The 20030-nt window shown below is 42.0% G+C and overlaps 1 protein-coding gene across 2 annotated transcripts in view; it reads right to left on the bottom strand.

Annotated features, from left to right (window-relative positions):
- Window positions 1-971: 971 nt before the first annotated feature.
- Window positions 972-20030, bottom strand: part of ASB11 (ankyrin repeat and SOCS box containing 11) — a 31507-nt gene continuing 12448 nt past the window's right edge. The window contains exons 2-7 of one of the 2 annotated variants that reach the window (XM_023199067.1): window positions 19019-19098; window positions 13862-13969; window positions 9742-9892; window positions 6090-6224; window positions 4454-4645; window positions 972-2583 (exon numbers count right to left, since the gene is read on the bottom strand). In XM_023199067.1, coding sequence (XP_023054835.1) covers window positions 2459-2583; window positions 4454-4645; window positions 6090-6224; window positions 9742-9892; window positions 13862-13969; window positions 19019-19098 — 791 coding nt within the window. In that variant the 3' untranslated portion in view covers window positions 972-2458. The remainder of the gene's footprint in view (window positions 2584-4453; window positions 4646-6089; window positions 6225-9741; window positions 9893-13861; window positions 13970-19018; window positions 19099-20030) is intronic. The other variant, XM_023199068.1, reaches the window with a different exon arrangement.

Here is a 20030-nt window from a genome sequence, read left to right as displayed (position 1 = left end):
GAAAGAATGCTCAGCATCACTAATCATCAGGAAAATGCAAATCAAAACTACAATGAGATATCATCTTATCCCAGTTAGAATGGCTATCCAAAAAATAGAAAATGACAAATGCTGGTGCAGATGTGGAGAAAAGGGAATTCTTATACACTACTGGTGGGAATGTAAATTACTACAACCACTATGGAAAACAGTATGGAAGTTTTCAAAAAATTAAAAATACAACATCAAACGGTATTAATATTTCAAAACAAAAAAATAAAAAATAAAACAGAAAAAGAAGAGGCGGGGGGTTCAGTTGAGGTCAGGAGTTTGAGACAAGCCCGGCCAACATGTTAAAATCCCGTCTCTACTAAAAGTACCAAAAATTAGCCGGACATAGTGGCAGATGCCTGCAATCCCAGCTACTCCAGAGGCTGAGGCAGGAGAATCGCTTGAACGTGGGAGGCAGAGGTTGCAGCGAGCCGAGATCGTGCCATTGCACTCAAGACTGGGTGACAAAAGCAAAACTCCGTCTCAAAAAAAAGAAAAGAAAACAAAGGTCACAATCCTTCATATTCTTTTTTTTTACTCAATCACTAAAATGCAGTATGTATTTTACACGTACAACACATGTTAATTCAGCCTATCCACAATTCCTGTGCTCATTAGCTATATGTAGCTAGTAGCTACTGTACTGAACAGCACAGACTGAGACAAAGGTTTCTCAGTCTCGGCACTATTGACATTTTGGATAACATTTGGATAATTGTTTTTTTTTTTTTCTTTTTTTGAGACGGAGTCTCGCTCTGTCACCCAGGCTGGAGTGCAGTGGCGCCATCTCGGCTCACTGCAACCTCTGCCTCCTAGGTTCAAGCAATTCTCCTGCCTCAGCCTCTTGAGTAGCTGGGACTATAGGCGCCTGCCACCACGCCTGGCTAACTTTTGTATTTTTAGTAGAGATGAGGTTTCACCATATTGGCCAGGCTGGTCTCAAACTCCTGACCTTGTGATCTGCCTGCCTCGGCCTCGCAAACTGCTAGGATTACAGGCGTGAGCCACTGTGCCCGGCCAGACTTGATAATTCTTTGTTGCGGGCTCCTGTGCACTGTGCGTAATTAGCTGCATCCCTGGTCTCCACCCTCTAGATGACAGTAGCAATTCTCCCCCAGTTGTTGCAACTGAACATGTCTGCAGACATTGACAAATGTCTCCGTGGTAGTGGGGCAAAATTGTCTCCAGTTGAGAGCCAAAGGTCTAGAAAAATTAGGGAAAAAATACATGTGTGAAATGAGTCTTAGGATGATCTGGGAGGAAATTTTCATTTTAGAACTGAACACTGAACCATGACAGTAATACTTATAACAATTAAAAGTCTATCCAGTTCCCATGTTCTAAATTCACAAAAAGGAGAAAGAAGAGAGGAAGAGGAGGGGTGGCAGAAGGAGAGAGAAATGAGAAGAAGGAGAAGACAGAAAAGGAGAAGCCTCTTTTTATATACCTTTGTGCTTATTTTGGGCCCCTATCCACAGAAAAAAATATTGACCCAGCATTGAGCCCACTTTGCTGGCTGGCATCAATATGTAATTATTTCAAAAACCCTGAGGATCTTGACTTTGAAAATAAGGCAATGCTTGGGTTGCAACATGCCTCAGACAATGACTGTGGGTTCAGGTTGTTGGGGACACCCAGTGTTCTCAATCCTAGAACTGCTTACTTCAAATAACAGCATTTCATGCCAGAAGCAATAAGATGCCAAACTCTGGGTGCACTGATCTCTTCCAAAGTCTCTCTTATCAACCAGGACCTCGACAACTGGAAGCCTCAGTTACCTACACAATGTTTTTGAAGTCCTTAACTTTGTACATGTATATATATAAAGTCTACATAAATATATATAACTTCATATATAAAGAATTTTGAAAACATATATATAAGCTTTATACATATATTAAGGACTTTGAAAACATTAAATATATGTGTGCATGTGTGTATATATATATATACACACAACAAAATTATAGCAGATTAATTCAAGGAAAGAAAGAAAAAAGTGGGGAAGGGCTGAAGGGAAGAACTGAATCAAGAACATATCTTGGAATACCTAACACTTGTTATAATCTTATCCACCTGAATTTATATGTGTCTATACAATATTCAGAATGTTGACTTTTAGGTACAAGAAGATCCTGAATCATCAAAAAATAGCCTATTGTTTTCACTCTACTTCACAGTTTTTTTAAGTTTCTTTAACAACAAGAGCTAAAAGCTAAACGGTTTCTAGTTGCCCCTTGGTTAATAAGAACATTACACTAACCAGGAGTTTCCACTCCTCAAGTGTTGTAGCTCATGGGGGATTTACTTCAACTGAGCTCATCTGAAGATACTAAGAGTCTAGCTGTTGAGCTTCCACACTAGCTACTCTAGGTACAGCAGACAACCATCTGTGTCATTCCAAGTATCTTTCCAGGGACACTTAGGACTATTGGTATAGGAGGAATCGTTCAAGTGGCTCCGGCAGACGTAGCTTGTGGATGGCTTGATGACATGCTCGACCGAGACACTTCCGGACACACAGGCGGCAGAGCTGGGAAAGAGCAGGTGGGCCTGAGAGAGAAATGAAAATGGTGTTAACTTCATAGTGGTGGGAGATGGTGTGGAAGGGGGAAATCAGAGAACTGGAAGAGGGGAAACTTTCCAAAAGCAGAAGAGAAGCTGGATCGGTATAGGAACTATAGAATGATGTAGCAGACACTAAATACAGACAGCGGATCCCGATTTGCCCCTCTGGAAGGGATGCATTTCTTTAAGATGATCTTCCAAGGGTACTTGGATTACCAATGTTGAAGAATGAGGCTAACCAGAGGCAACTTCGGAATGCAGTGTGGGGTCTAAAGGGAATGCATCTCATTAACGTATTGAATGTGCCAATGAAAGTAATACACTGGGCCGGGCGCGGTGGCTCACGCCTGTAATCCCAGCACTTTGGGAGGCCGAGGCGGGCAAATCACGCGGTCAGGAGATCGAGACCATCCTGGCTAACACGGTGAAACCCCGTCTCTACTAAAAAAAAAATACAAAAAATTAGCCGTGCGTGGTGACGGGCGCCTGTAGTCCCAGCTACTTGGGAGGCTGAGGCAGGAGAATGGCCTGAACCCGGGAGGCGGAGCTTGCAGTGAGCCGAGATGGCGCCACTGCACTCCAGCCTGGGCGACAGAGCGAGACTCCATGTCAAAAAAAAAAAGAGTGCACATTCTGGGGTCAGATGGCTCAGAATCTTACCTAATTCTATTATGTAGCTAGCTGTGTGACCTTGTCTATGCTTTTCTTTTCCCATTTGTACCTGGCATAGCAACCAGCTGCTACTGTATAAAGTTCCCACTGCTCTAAAGTTTTAAAAATTCAGTGAGATTGATCTATGTTTCAAATTTAGCCCAGTGCCTGGCACACATAAAGCTGAATAATTATAATTGTCTTTAATATTCTCCAAGCACACAAATAATCAATATAGGCTCAAAATATTTTCTTACTGTATAGATGTAAGAAGTTCTCTTCTGAATTTCAGATGCTCGCCTTACCTCTTCTGGCATCATAGTTGCTCTTAATGCCCGTGGTGGAAATGGGAATGAAGCAATGAAGTATGCAGACCCACCTACTCCCTGATCTGGGGAACAGGCACGCAACCTCACCATTTAGTCGGGTTTCTGAAATACTCTGTGTCCTCCCCTACGGACTCTGCCTCAAGTCTTTTGAATTTGCCATTAGATTGTCTCCCAACATTACAAAGAGTTTTGGTTTGCTCAATCATATGCTTATGCCAGGACAGAAATGGAAATTCAAGATTTTTGGGGTAAAAACAAGGTTTTCTGGTTTTCTCTTTTTGAGACGGAGTCTCGCTCTGTCGCCCAGGCTGGAATGCAGTGGTGAGATCTTGGCTCATTTCAACCTTCGCCTCCCAGGTTCAAGCAATTCTCCTGCCTCAGCCTCCTCAATAGCTGGAACTACAGACACCAGCGACCACACCCGGCTAATTTTTGTATTTTTAGTAGAGACAGGATTTCACCATGTTGGCCAGGCTGGTCTCCAACTCCTGACCTTGTGATCCACCCGCCTTGGCCTCCCAAAGTTCTGGGATTACAGGCATGAGCCACCACACCCGGCCGGTTTTCTGGTTATTTTCTTGTTATGGAAAATACAAAGCAACACTCTGGTTATATGTAAATGCCCCTTGGTTTTTAGTGAATATACACAGCATATAAAATCCCAGAAGACAAGTCAGTGACAGCAGGGCTTGTCGACTCCCACAATGCCACCTTCAATTAAAAAGAAAAAGGAAAGAGAAAGGCAAAAGAAAAAAAAGAAAGAAAAAAAGGAAAAAGAATAAAAGAAAAGAAAAAGGAAAAAAATGCTACAGATGAGACAGGAAGGGGAGGGAATGTGCTTATAGAAGAGGAATGGATACCCAGCCCTTGGTTACCTTCACGGAGCAAGAGCGCCTGCTCCACGCTGCTTTTTGGAGCCGCCAGATCAAGTGCACTTTTGCCCTGGGCATTTCTACGCTTCAGGTTAGCTCCGTAGTCGGTTAGCAGGTGGATGACCTCCACGTTGGACTGCCTTGCTGCAGCATGGAGCGGGGTGTCCAGCCACTGGCCATGGTCGACACTGGCTCCTTAACAAAACAGATGGCCACAATTCAACACTAAATGGTAATGTAAAGCACAATGAGCTTCAAATTATAGTAATTGTATATAAAGACATTTTAAGTACCACGACATATTTGACAAATCTTTGAAAACATATGATTTAAGCCTAGAACCTCAGCAATGCCTACTAAGACTACTTGAAATTATTTGGTGAGAAAAGTGAATTTAGATATTTTCAGTCATTTTAAATATTTGCTTTCCCATACAAACTGTGTGGCATACAAAATAAAGTATTTGAGGCTCTTGTTACATAGTTATTATGTTTGGGGGCAAAAGATAAAGCTAAGTTTATTTAGTATTTATATTATTTGGGGCTCAAAAAATGATTTCTGAACTTACTATAGAGAATAGTAAATCATGGGAAGTAAAAAAGACAAAAACTTCCTCAAGGTAAAAATTCACAATAAAGGATTTTACTACAATCTCCACCTTTTTGTCAGGGGCTAAGTTTGTTGAATCTTTAGTCAAATAATAGTTTGAAGATATTTCATTTTTCTGGCCGAGCACAGTGGCTCACACCTGTAATCCCAGCACTTTGGGAAGCTGAGGTGGGTGGATCACCTGTGGTCAGGAGTTCAAGGCCAGCCTAGCCAACATGGTAAAACCCTATCTCTACTAAAAATACAATAAATTAGCCAGGCGTGGTGGTGTGCGCCTGTAATCCCAGCTACTCAGGAGGCTGGGGCAGGAGAATCACTCAACCCCTGGAGGTGGAGGTTGCAGTGAGCTGAGGTCGCGCCATTGCACTCCAACCTGGGCAATAAGAGCGAAACTCCATCTCAAAAACAGAAAAAACAAAGAAAAAGATAGTTCATTTTTCCACAGACTCTTGGTTTCTGTATATGCCTTTTAGAATTGCTTTTAAAATGACTAGATACTGTAGCAGGATAGATATAAACTAGCCTGTAGCAAATGTCTGTTGTTTTTACCGTCCAGCATCTTCCTGGCAAGCATACCTAGATTTCCTGAAGGGAAACCACCCTCTTGTGAGTTTCAGTTCTTGTGTTTCCAGTGAAGCCTAATAAATGCAGAGTAGGTTGAAATCTAGGCCTAAACCAATCAATGTATTGTATTTCCTTGGCCCCCATGAGGGCTTCAAAGATGGGCATGTGACTCAAAAAGAGCCAATGCTCTTTCTTGCTGTGTATGGATAAGGAGGGCTGTAAGCCCAGGTATTGCTGGCAGCCATCTTATGACAACCAGGGAGAACAATACCAGGTAAATGGAGTTAACATCAAAGAAAGCAGGACTGAGAAATACAGTCATTTCTCTAGAGAAGTTTTGTTTTTAGCATTCAAATATAAAATGCTAACCGAATATTTTTCAACCATGACAAGAACTTCATCTTTGAAGCTACAGAAAACCAACAAAGTTAACAGGTTTCTTCATGAAAATAATTTTGGAAATTACCTAATTCTAGAAGTTTCTTCACACAGTCTACCCTCTGGTAGGTACACGCCACATACAGGGGAGTTCCAAGCTGAGGCACCTCATGGTCAATGTTAACATTATTTGCCAGCAGGATCTCCATGCACTCTCTGTGACCTGGTGGAACACAAGATACCCTCACTCAAGTAAGGGACATATTAAATATTCACAGAATTATAGGATTGCTTATCTGAAATGGGCTTTAGAAATAACCTAGGTTGGCCAGGTGCAGTGGCTCACGCCTATAATCCCAGCACTTTGGTAGGCTGAGGCGGGTAGATCACCTGAGGTCAGGAGTTCGAGACCAGCCTGGCCAACATGGTGAAACCCCATCTCTACTAAAAACACAAAAATTAGCCGGGCATGGTGGCACACGCCCGTAATCCCAGCTACTTGGGAAGCTGAGGCAGGAGAATCGCTTGAACCCAGGAGGTGGAGGTTACAGAGAGCTGAGATCGCGCCGCTGCACTCCAGCTTGCCTGACAGAGCGAGACTCTGTCTCAAAATACATAAATAAAAAAAATAAGTAACCTCGATCTCTTTTTGCAGTAGAAAAAAATTTTTTTTATTTGTTTTTGGAAATTTTAGGTAGAAACCCCCAAAATAATACCAATAAAAAGAGGAGCATGGCCATGCTTCCCCACTCCAGCTTCTCTTTGCAACCCGATTTAACTTTAACTAAACTACGGGCTCCAAGTAGCACAGTTGAAATCACTCTCCAGAATGATGCCACCATTTTACAAATGGAAGTGACAAGACCCAGAGGGACAAACGACTAGGCCTATTATTACTCTGAAAAGCTAGTGCCCAAACCCAAGAGAACCCTATCCCCTCTCCATGACAAATCTCTCATTCTCTTCTTTATCTATGATGTGAGATTGGATATATGGCCTGCAACCTTATTTTGGTTAGTCTGGAAAATACCTATGAGAAAGAATAAAGAAGTCTTACGTGTAGAATATATTTAAATACACTTTCAAATTCAGTGGCTAACAACAACTATGTAAGCAAGCATTCTCTTTTGAGAGTTTGCCCAGTAAATAGATAGACATGATTAATGTGCAACCTGTGAAATGCTTCGTTCAGGAGAGAGTGCTTCTGAGGTATTGATGGGAGCTTGCAAAGAGTTAGTTCTCTTTGAAGATTTAAATGTCTCCCTAAAAAAATCATGGCATTACTAATTAATTTAACCAACCTATTCTTTGTAGATAGCATAAAAGTAAGCTTCATTTTAGACCTACCTGATTTATCACAAATTCTAAATTAAGTATAAATATGCATTAAAATGTACAAATCAAGACTGTCAATTCAAACTATTTGTTCACGTAATTAAATATTATACCTGGATTACAGCATCAATATGTCAAGGTATTGATTCAAACTATGACTCAGCTTGTTCATAGAGGTTTAGAGCTATAAGAATCCAGAAATAATATCTAGTAAGTCCCTAAAACTACTTGGAAAATACAGGGTATTTAACACATATTTTTGAATAATTCTTGTCTTTTTTTTGAAGAACAAGAAACAGCCTAGTTTGAGTTAAATTTAGATATTCTCAGAAAGTTTTAAAAATGAATACAGAAAAGTTAAATGGTTAGCACTAATACAAAGTGTATAAAATAATGAATTTGCTAATCATGCTTCCATTCTGTGGATATTTATCCTTAACATGCTTTTACAATACAGAAAAATATACAGAAACACACAAAGTATGTGTTTATTACGAGCATATATATGTTTTATAGGCACACAGATACCAAAAGCTCCAAACATGATCAGCCAAGCACTGCAGACATACCTAATTAATCCAAACCATTCCGAATACTTATCAATTTTTAAACATTTGTATGGAAATACAAATAATATTAATTTTTACTTCAAACATTTATATCAAATCAATATTAAATTTTTAATAAAGACTTTTTGTAATACCAGCACTTTGGAAGGCTGAGACGGGTGGATCACCTGAGGTCAGGAATTCGAGACCAGCCTGGCCAACATGATGAAACCCTGTCTCTACTCAAAAATACAAAAATTAGCTGGGCACTGTGGCAGGCACCTGTAATCCCAGCTACTTGGGAGGCTGAGGCAGGAGAATCGCTTGAACCCCGGAGGTGGAGGTTGCAGTAAGCCAAGATTGTGCCATTGCACTCCAGCCTGTGAAACAGAGCAAGACTCTGTCGCAAAAAAAAAAAAAAAAAAAGACTTACATGGCCGAGCACGGTGGCTCACGCCTGTAATCCCAGCACTTTGGGAGGCCTAGGCAGGTGGATCACCTGAGGTCAGGAGTTCGAGACCAGACTGACCAACATGGTGAAACCCCCGTCTCTACTGAAAATAGAAAAATTAGCCAATTGTGGTGGCGGGCACCTGCAATCCCAGTACTTGGGAGGTTGAGGCAGGAGAATCGCTTGAACCCGAGACGCAGAGGTTGCAGTGAGCAGAAATCATACCACTGCACTCCAGCCTGGGCAATAGCGTGAGACTCTGTCAAAAAAAAAAAAAGAAAAAAAAAAAAAGACATTTATATCGTTTCCAAAGTAGTTCATTACTCTACAACTTAAAGGACATACATGATGTTTGGGAAATGACTAACATCAGCTATTATTTAATAAATGTGTATTAAATATATTTAGAATATAAAATACATAGACAAATTTAGATTTGGGTCTTGTGCATCATTTAAGGTAATCCACTGGAAAAAAAAAATGGCAAGTGACATGTTTAATAACCTGGAACAGATCTTTCACTTTTGCCTTTTGAAATCAAGTATTTCATCCCCAATTACACCAGCAAAGATCACTATTCTAGAGTGTTGTAACTTCACCATTGTATTTCTGATCTCAGTATAAGAGAACAACTCCCTCACTGGCTATCACCAAAATGTCACTCTTTGGGTGTGTGACCTTTGACAAATGGCCTTCTCCTTTCAGTGATATCTTCTCCTTCATGTCTAGTCTGTGCATATAGTTTTTAAATTCCTTGAATTTACTATTTTCCTTCACTTTGAAATTAACTGACAACACAGGAGTCTGGAGTCAGCTTCAAGATTTCCAATGCTATACTTTGGAAAGTTGCAGCCTTTTCTTTCTGATAACTATGACTTTGAAGTCTTCAGTCCATCTAGATTGTGTAACTTATTATGAACAGTTACATTTACTATTCCATTAGAGATAGTATCAGCCTTGGGTTTCAGACACTTTCATAGTTTATTTCAGGTTAGTGGTTGGGATTTTATGGGCTTTAGAGGATAAGCTATTCTTGCCTACCAAGGACAGAGACATAAGCATAGTACAATTCAAGTAAGTCACAACTACTGCCTTGGCTGTACCAGCTGCCACCAAAACACCAGCAAAGAGGCTCTGGAAAGGTCTGCCAATAGACCATCCCCAGGAAATGGGAAATCTGAGTCAGGAAAGCATTCCTAAGTTGTAAGTAGAGCTCTTTGTGCCACACTGGTATTTCCTGAAGATTTAGACAAATTGAAGTTACTGCCGTGGGATTTCTATGCCACACATATTCTAATGGTGAGGAACATCAGGGTCACCCTTGAATGACTAACACTAGACCATTGATTCATACAGATTGGAGTGAGCCCATCAATGTTTCACATGCATTGCGGTGGCTCATTTACCTCTCTTCACTGCCTCATGGATGGGCGAGGCCAGGTGCACCTCAAACTGGGCCTTGGCTCCGAACTCCAGCAGCACATTGACACATGCAGCACTGCCGCTGCAGCAAGCATTGAAGAGGGGCGTGGCTCCGTGAACTGTCACTCCATTGACCTAATGACGGGCAAAGAGAGAGCCAGAGGATTTGTTATTTCATTCTCACCATCTCCAAGTATGTCTTCCTGTGTATTTGCCTAGAGGAATTCCCCGCGCTGGTGAATAAGTGAGGGGACTCCACATCTTTACAGTATTATGAAACCTCATGAAGTTATTGGGTGGATTGAGCGAGTTACTATATGTTAAACACTTAAAACATTATGTGTCACCCAGTAAGCCCTCAATAAGCATTTGCAACAACAATTATTTCCATTTTCCGTTTTCCATTAATATGACTCCCCTCTGAATCATGAACAAACATGGCAGGAACCAAAAGCGCTGGAGAAATCAGCTAGCTGTGGTCCCAAAATCCATGCTTACAAAATCCTTGGCAATTCTCCACAGATCTACTGTCTTTCTTGCCACAACTTCCTCTCTGGTCTACTATAGTCCAAGCAAATTACGCATGCCAGCTGTTACTTCTAGAGATAGCATGACCAAGCCAAAGGGACATAGAAAACAGCCATCAACATGGTGTCTGCAACCATCTTTGGTACCTTGTAGGGATGTGGGAAGCACATGAGAACCAGCAGGGCTGGGAAACATCTTTGTGTATCAACAATAGATTGGAAAGAACATCGGGAACTGCAGGACTGGTAGGGAGCTCTGATGCCATTGAAATGTAGGACAGTCAAGTTTTTGATGTGAAACAATTTTGCTTCAACAACTAAGGATACATGCTTGTGATAATCAGGATTCTAAATGTCCTCGCTTTGGACACAAAAAAAGACTTGTTTCCAGAGTTGCAATATAACCCGTGAAACAGGGTCTTACTCTGTTATCCAGGCTGGAGTGCAGTGTCGTGATCATAGCTCACTGCAGCCTTGAATTCCTAGGCTCAAGCGATCCTCCTGCCTCAGCCTCCTGAGCAGCTGGGACTACAGGCATGCACCACCATGACCCACAAATTTAGAAGAATTATTTGTAGATGGGGTCTAGCTATATTGCCCAGGCTGGCCTCAAACTCCTGGGTTCAAATGATCCTCTTGCCTCAGCCTGCCAAAGGACAGGGATTACAGGTGTGAGGCACCACACCCGACCTAACTCCCATTAAATTGGAAAGTTAAAGATAAGATGCTAAGATGGCAGAGACAGGCAAGGTCGGGGGAAAATGTGTGTCAATTCATATTGCTAGGGGTTTCTACATTTTTACTAAAAAGTATTTGGTAGGACTAGTTTGATTTGTGTTTTTCTAAGTATCATCCTCATCCCCAGTCTAGGAAGTTGTCTTCTTATGTGATTTTCTATAAATTTCTCTCTCAGTTCACATCAGCAAACATTTATTGAGCATCTACTAGGTGCTAATGTTTTGGAAACAATGATAAGACAATTGCCTCTCCTTGAGTAGGTTGAACAATTGCCTCTCCTTGAGTAGGCTGAATTCTATTAGGCAAGACAAATACAAAAAGAAGTTTTTATTGTTTTTTGTTTTTTTCAGATGGAGTCTTGCTCTGTTGCTAGGCTGGAGTACAGTGGTATGATCTCAGCTCACTGCAACCTCCGCCTCCTGGGTTCAAGAGATTCTGCTGCTTAGCCTCCTGAGTAACTGGGATTACAGGTGCCCGCCACCACGCCCAGCTAATTTTTGTATTTTTAGTAGAGACGGGGTTTCACCACGTTGGCCAGGATGGTCTTGATCTCTTGATCTCGTGATCCACCTGCCTCGGCCTCCCAAAGTGCTGGGATTACAGGCGTGAGCCACCGCGCCTGGCAAAAAATAAATCATTTTGAAAATATAATAAAGAATTTAGATGACTATGGGAGTAGGACAAAGGAGAGGATAGACTTGGGAAAAACTTAGAAAGTAAAATTAGCAGGAGTTTTTCATTAATTAGACAGGGAGATGAAAGAAATAAGATGACTCTCAGGTTTGCAGCTTGGGAAACCAAGAGCATGTTTCACCAGGCCTCTGAAACCAGGAACCCAAGAGGAGGAGCAGGTCCCAGAGGGAAGAACATGATAAGCACAGTTACACTGAGTTTGACGTATTCATGGGACTGCCGATTGTCGGGGACTTTCTACTGAAGCCAACTTTCTCTTATTTCATTTCTCATTCTGATTTAAATGTTAAATGGTGTGATACAGTATTTATTGGCTGTTTATTTATAAACTTGACAAAGACAAAGAAACACGTCTTATTCTTCTCTTTGTGCCCAACAAAACCTCCTCTCTGGCCTGATACTGTCAGCAGTCTGCCTGTGACTCCAGTCATCTAGCTTGAAAGGAAATGGCTCTCACACAGCCTTCCTTCATCATTACCCATGAGCAGATGAAGCGGTGACTTAGAGAAGCACTATCTAATGAAAATGCACGACCACTTGGCAGGGCACGGTGGCTCACGCCTGTAATCCCAGCACTTTGGGAGGCCAAAGTGGGCGGATCACCTGAGGTCAGGAGTCTGAAACCAGCATGGCCAACATGGCAAAACCCCATCTGTACTAAAAATACAAAAATTAGCTGGGCATGGTGGCAGGCACCTGTAATCCCAGTTACTCAGGAGGCTGAGGCAGGAGAATCGTTTGAATCTGGGAAGCAGGGGTTGCAGTGAGCTGAGATCGTGCCACTGCACTCCAGCCTGGGCAACAGTGTTAGTGAGACTCTGTCTAAAAAAAATAAAGAAGGGGAAAAAAAATGAAAAAAGAAAATGCACGACCACAATGGCATCAGGAAAAGTAGTTTCACAAGGAAGACTTTTATATTCAGTTCTCCACGTAGAAACCCAATTTCCATATAAAGTTTTTTAAATTGTCATTAAGCACTTTAAAACATTGCAGTTCATAAAATAAATATTGCAAGGACTGAGTTAAACAACAAAATTAGAAACAAGGAGCATCCGGCAACTAAATACAGAAGATTTTTAGAAGTTGTGATTTTATGATTCTATTCTGGTATCTATATTATATAATGCACCTCAGTCACCCTTTGAAAAAAGTTCGGAGATAAATTTAAAATAAGATAAAGTCCAATTCTGTAGATTTCCCCCAATGTATTATTTATTAAAAGGTCATTTATTTTGATAATTTTGCTCAATAAAAATAGTTGTTCATTGAAGACGTTGAATTAAGAGTGTTTACTATTGTTCTTTAAAATCTTGTTATTAAGCCTCATACAGTGTTAGCGGGATTATAAATTAGTACAACCATTATGGGGAACAGTTTGGAGGTTTCTCAGAAAACTAAAAATAGAGCTGCCATGTGATCCAGCAATCTTACTGCTGGGTATATACCCAAAAGAAAGGAAAACAGTACATCAAAGAGATATCTGCACTCCCGTGTCTGCTGCAGCACTGTTCACAATTGTGAAGACCTGGAAGCAACCGAAGTGTCCATCAACAGATGAATGCATAAAGAAAACATGGTGGCCGGGCACGGTGGCTCACGCCTGTAATCCCAGCACTCTGGGAGGCTGAGGCGGGCGGATCACGAGGTCAGGAGATCGAGACCATCCTGGCTAACACAGTGAAATCCCGTCTCTACTAAAAAATACAAAAAAAAACTAGCCGGGCGAGGTGGTGGGAGCCTGTAGTCCCAGCTACTCCGGAGGCTGAAGCAGGAGAATGGCGTGAACCCGGGAGGTGGAGCTTGCAGTGAGCCGAGATCGCGCCACTGCACTCCAGCCTGGGCCACAGAGCGAGACTCCATCTCAAAAAAAAAAAAAAAAAAAGAAAAGAAAACATGGTACAGTAAAGATTTCTTAAGGTCAGCAACACAGTTTTAAAAGGTTCCTGTGAGTTGCCATGTCTGAATATTTACACACAGGGGTGTAAGCTGAAGAGAGAGGAGTAGCCTAAATGATGGAATAAGGACATGGATAGAACCAGCCCAGCCCATACCCACAGTGGGTAAGCCAGCTGGAAGGTAAACTATCTTTAAACATTAACAGATGCATCTGGCCAGACAGACCCAAGTAGGCAGGGGCAGTACTCACGTGTGCACCATTTTCCAATAAGGCTTTGGCACAGGCCACGTGACCTCCAAGGCATGCCTCGTGGAGAGAAGACACCCGGTTAATTGTCACGAGGTTCACATTGACACCCTATAATTTAGAAAGAAGAGAGTGTATTTGTTTTTTAGAGACTGGGGTCTCACTATGCTGCCCAGGCTGGTCTCAAACTCCTGGCCTCAACTGATCTTCCTGCCTCAGCATCCTGAGTAGCTGGGATTTCAAGTGCAAGCCACCAAGCCCAGCGGAAGAGAGTGAAATGCTGCATTAGTGATAGCAATGAAAGCAATGTTGTTTCACATGTTTCTGACATTTTCAGAGTCTGTGGGTGTAATGTTAGCACCATAGAGAGAGAAGTAGAAGTTACAATCAAGGGTGCCTAAACACAGCATGAGAGTCTCACATTTATTTATCCAAAAAAATGTGAATTCCACATTCTGGAGCAGGTAATGTACTAGGACCTGGGTCTTCAAAACTTATGACATGTGTCTCTCTTCTCCCAGAGCCTACTGGGGAGGCAGAAATGAATGACAAAAGAGCAAGAATATTGCTATACTGGAAGCATGTTCAAAATTCATTTGGGAGCATAGGATATCCTTGAATCTGGCTTGGGGAGTAAGAAAAACTTCGCAAATGAGGTAGTATTTAGCTAAGACTTGAAGCATAAAATGTTTCAAGCTGTGAAGACCAAGAAAGAGTATGCCATTAGGAAAGAATAGAAACTGCAAATTCAGGAAGCAACAGGAAGTTATTTCCTGTTGCTTCCTGTTGCTTCCTGTGGCAGGGCCACAGTTGGATTTCCGGAACAGAAATAACCCACAGAAATAAGAAGCAGGAGATGGGAGGAGATGAAGGAGAACAGTAAGCTGGAGCTAGGTCATGAAAGGCCTTGACTTCCAAGCAAGGAGTGCATGTCTTAGAGGAAATGGAGCACCTATGAAGTCTGCTAGGCTGCAGAGGGTCTGGAGCTAATGGATTAGCCCTTTTAGAAGCCTACTGGTAGCAGCATGGAGGGTTGATTGCAGGAGTAGGGATGTAAGATCAAAGCAAGGAGAGCCACAGAGATGTCACTATGAGTCTAGGAACAGGCTAGCATGGGCCTTCTGTGGGTGTGAATAACAGTAGGTATGAGGTATAGATGATGGAGTGCAGACAAGTTCAGGAGGTCGAACTGGATCTGGAACAAAACAGTAACTCCCAGGCTTAAGAGTAAGTAGACTGTGCTCCTAGGATTCATGTGCTGTGTAGTAGCAGCACTGCTTTGGCCATGACTCCACTGCGTGCAGAGGTCCCCGAAGTCCTAGAGTCCAGGGCCGGCGGACTTCTCCTAACCTTCGTTTCCTCACCCAGGTATGAGTGTTTCCACCCCGTCCTAACACATTCTCCCACCCCATACTCCCACGTGTCCCCTTCCTTGTCCTGGACTCCATGTGCCAGATGACAAGGTCATCCTAGCTGCTGGACAACTCTGACTTCATAACCTGATTTTAATAACTTGACTCTTACCATTTCCCTCCCTCTGATGATCACTTTCTATCTGCAAAAGTGTTGACAAAAACAGTCAAACTCTGTAAAATATTCGAAGAGATTTATTCTGAGCCAAATATAAGTGACCAATGGCCTGTGACAAGCTCTCAGGAGATCCGGAGAACACGTGCCCAGGGTAGTCAGGGCACAGCCTAGCTTTATACATTTTAGGGAGACAGACGTCAATCAAATACATGTAAAATGTACATTTGTTTGGCCTGGGAAGGTTGGACAACTCAAAGTGGGGGCCTGGGGCTCCAGATTATAGACAGATTGAAAATTTTTCTGATTGGCAGTTGGTTGAAAGAGTTATTATCAATAGAAATGTATGTCTGGGTTATGATAAGGGGTTGTGGAGACCAAAGTTTTATCATGTGAGTGAAGCCTCCAGGTAGCAGGCTTCAGAGAGAATAGATTGTAAATGTTTCTTATCAGACCTAAGGTCTGTGTTGATGTTAAATTCTGGTCATCTTTTCCTGAGTTCCAAAAGGGAGGAGGGTATAATGAGGCATGTTCAACCTTCCTGTCCTGTCATGGCCTGAACCAATTGTTCAGGTTAGTTTTGGAATGCCCTGGCTGAGAGGAGGGGTACATTCAGACGGTTGTGGGGGTGGGGGCGGTGCTTAGAATTTTATTTTTGATTTATAAAAGGAATTAGGTCCCTGGTCTGTCCTTCCCAGCTGAGTCCTGCTTTTGATCCTCTGCCTTGTAACTGACCAACTGAAAGCTTCCAAAACCCAATGCCATGACCCTGAACCCCAAACTCCAACTTACACGCCCACCATCTCCTGCCAGATCTCTGGCTGCATCCTTACCGTGACCAGCAGCTGTGGTTTCCCATAATTGTCTGTCCCTTCATCATAAGGCATCTTTTTGACTCCTGAATGCTGTCAATTTTCATGTCCTGAATATGACGTCATTGCTCTAGATCTGTGCTACATATTTCAAACTGGGCATCTAGTAAAAGTTAGAAAAGGTCTTTTCATTTTTGTTTTCCTTTTGAGAAAATAAGAAAAAACATACTAGTCCACAAGGTGGCAGAAGTGTGCTAGAAAAAACTTTGTTATGGTGCAAAATCTCAGAATCCCTAAAATTGTAGAAACGTAATGTTGGACAGGCCTGAAAGATCATCTAGAGTAGACCACCTCAACTGTGCATGAGAAAATGGAGAAGCAGAATGTTCAAATACTTTTTAAGACTGGTTGTCAGTGACAGCCAGCAGTGTAACCAAGAGCTCCTGAATCTTCGTTTAATGTTTTACTCACATTTACTCACAGTGACTTAATGTTTTACTCACATAGGCTTAATGTTTCACTCACATCGGCTTAATGTTTTACTCACATCGACCATACTATCTAAATGTAAAATAAAGTTTATACAAGTAGACAAATACATTTTTTAACAGTGTATAAGGGTAAAGAAGTAGGGGTGTAAAAGGAAAAAGTTGAACTTTTCTGTAAAGAATGCCCCTTACACATTTAATCATATTATTGAAGCTAACATGCTTATTAAGTATAGTTCGTGCAATGTGGGATCCTGGAACAGAAATAGGACATGAGAGGAAAAACTGGTGAAATCCCAATAGTGAGCAGTTTAGTCAGTGGTGTTGTATCAATGTTAACTTCTTATTTTTGACTAATGTACCATAGCTATATAAGATGTCAATATTAAAGGAAGTTGGGTGAAGGGTATAGTGTATATGGGAAATCTCTGTATCCTTTTCAACTCTTCTTTAAAATTATCCAAAAATTTAAAAAGCCCATTAAAAATATACCAATGAAAGTATTGAGGTGGGAGACTGAGAGAGAAGAGGTGGGTGCAAGACGTTTCATTGTGCACCTTTTTAATTTTATTTATTTATTTTTGAGACAGAGTTTCATTCCTTCACCCAGGCTGGAGTGAAGTGGCACGATCTCGGCTCACTGCAACCTCCACCCCCAACAGGGTCAAACGATTTTCCTGCCTCAGCCTCCCAAGTAGCTGGAATTATAAGCACCCACCACCACACCCGGCTAATTTTTGTACTTTTAGTAGAGACGGGGTTTCACCATGTTGCCCAGGCTGGTCTCCAACTCCTGACCTCAGGTGATCCACCCACTTCGGCCTCCTAAAGTGATAGGATTACAGGCGCGAGCCACCACATCCGGTCAGTCCACCTTTTTAGATAATTTTAAGTTTTGAACTATGTGAATATATTACATATTAAAAATAACCAAATCACATCAAATTTAAAGTACTTAAAAATAAATAAGCAAGTGATAAAATCAGGTACAAAGTTCATTTGATCATTGCTGGCAGTGCTGATTTCCATTTGCCTCTACTTTTTAAGAAGTAACACAACTCATAAAGGAGAGAAATCAAAAAACAAATAAATGAAAAATACATACAAATGCACACACAGAGAGAGAGAGAGAAAGAGGGAGAGAGAGGGAGAGAAAGAGAAAGAGAGAGAGAGCAGTGCACCCAGCTGTTTAAATTCAAAGCAGCAAGAAAGCCAGATGATTGCCAAGTTGTGGAAGAAAGACGTGATGGCTTACCTCCTCTGTGTAAATATAGACCCTGAAACATACAAAGCAAATGGAGCCTGCACACTTTCATTCATTCATTTCACAAATACTTACTAGGCCCCTATTCATTGTTCAAGGTGCTGGGGATGTAGTCATAAATATAAATAAAGTAGCCTTCATAGCTAAGACGTCAATAAATGTTCCCTAGGGAGTCAGATTTAGCCATTGTCAACCTATTTTAATGTGTGTTCTTAAAATAGTGTATCATTGGGATAGGCAGTCTCTAAGATAGCACCCAGTAATCCTGGAATCCAGGCATTGGCTCCCTTGCATAATCCCTTCCCCTTGGGTGTAGGCTGGACTTGTTGACTCACACCTAATGAGTAGAATATGGCAGAAGTGACAGAATGTCATTTTGGAGATGAGGTTATAAAACAACTGTGACTTCCTTCTTAGGTACCTCTTGCACTCTCTCTGGGGGAAGCCAGCTGCCATCTCATGACACAGCCCTGTGGAGAGGCTCCTGTGGCAAGGAATTGAGGTTTCCCAACAACTACATGAGTCAGTTTGAAAGCAGATCCTGCCCCACTTGAGCCATGAGATGACTGCAGCCCTGGCTGACACGTGGCAGCCTGTGAGAGACCCAGACCCAGAATCACCTAGCTAAATGCTCCCTGGCCCACAGAAACCATGAAAATCCAAGTATCTGTTGTTTTCAGCCATTATGCTTTGAGGTCATTTGTTAGGCAGCAATAGCTGACTAACTTAACTTCAAGACTGCTGGTGCTAATGCATGCTGGAAGAGCATGAGGTGAGTTAGTGCAACAAACATTTGAGAGCATCCTCTATCATCCCTCATAGGGAAACTTCTTATGAGGTAAAGGAAGACCCAGAGGAAAAAGAGGGAACTGGGCAGAAAATGAAGGAGCCCTCCAGGGAAGGAGAGGCAGGAGGAATAAATGGTGAGGTATGAGAGGGCATACATGCCTAGAATGGCAATGGTGGGACCTGGATAGGGTAAGCCACACCTCTGCTACAGCCAAAGCTAATAAAGAATGATGTGTAACTATAGCATAAGCATGAAGGATCAAGTCTTCGGTTCACTTACTTGTGCAATTAAAGTTTTAAGGGCCAGTAAGCGCCCCTGAGCTGCAGCTTCATGAAGTGGGGATCGATCAGCCCAGCAATCTGAAACACAAATCAAGCTCAAAGTCAAGGCCTGAAGACTTCTTCCTGCAACTTGTCCATGCTGCCCACCCACTGTGAGAGGAGGTTTGGGGGAAGAGGAGGGAAGAGGAGGAAAGCAGGTACCACGCATCAGGCTCTCTCATCAGCCACTTTCAGGGAGGCAAGTTACTGAATGTAAAGTCCTTTACGGTTTGGTGGTGTGTGCCAAGAGAAGGAACAGTCAATCTCTCTGGCTTTTGGGGGGCAATTTTAATAAGCAATAGATTTAGTTCAAAAATATAGTGCCCATTGCTTGAATCCGATAGCTCTACATAAGGCAAAATGAAGGGCCAAGAAGGTCAACGAGCTTCCACATTTTATCCTTCTCCTGCCTTCCACCTTTACCACACCCCAAAGACCCAACAGCCTGTGTATTATGAAGGAGACTCTAAGACAGGGTGTCCAATCTTTTGGTTTCCCTGGGCCACATTGGAAGAAGAATTGTCTTGAGCCACACATGAAATATACTAACACTAACAGTATCTGATAAGCTAACAAAAAAATCACAAAAAAAACCTCATAATGTTTTACAAAAATTTATGAATTTGTGTTAGACCACATTCACAGCCATCCTGGGCTGCCAGTTGGACAAGCTTGCTCTAAGGGATCAGGGAAAATGTTTTTTCCCCAAATTCCCTAGGTAATTTTATCTGCTTCATTTGATAATGAAGACATATCTATTACAATGCAGAATGTCATTTTTCAGGCAATTTAATCTTCCAAAAGGTTTTCCCTAAAAACTTTGTTGTGGGCAGCTTAGTGTGATGACTGAGCATGGGCCAGTGGAGCCAGACTGCTACGGTTCAAGTCCTATCTTGATCACTTTCTCTGCCAAATTCAGCAAGTTACCACAATTTTTTGAACCCCAGTTTCCTTACTGGTAAAATGGAAAA

This window comes from Piliocolobus tephrosceles, chromosome Y (assembly GCF_002776525.5).
Source record: "Piliocolobus tephrosceles isolate RC106 chromosome Y, ASM277652v3, whole genome shotgun sequence".
Classification (NCBI taxonomy): Eukaryota; Metazoa; Chordata; class Mammalia; order Primates; family Cercopithecidae; genus Piliocolobus; species Piliocolobus tephrosceles.
Note: the sequence above shows the minus strand (reverse complement) of the source record. Positions and strands in the feature narration are given on the sequence as shown.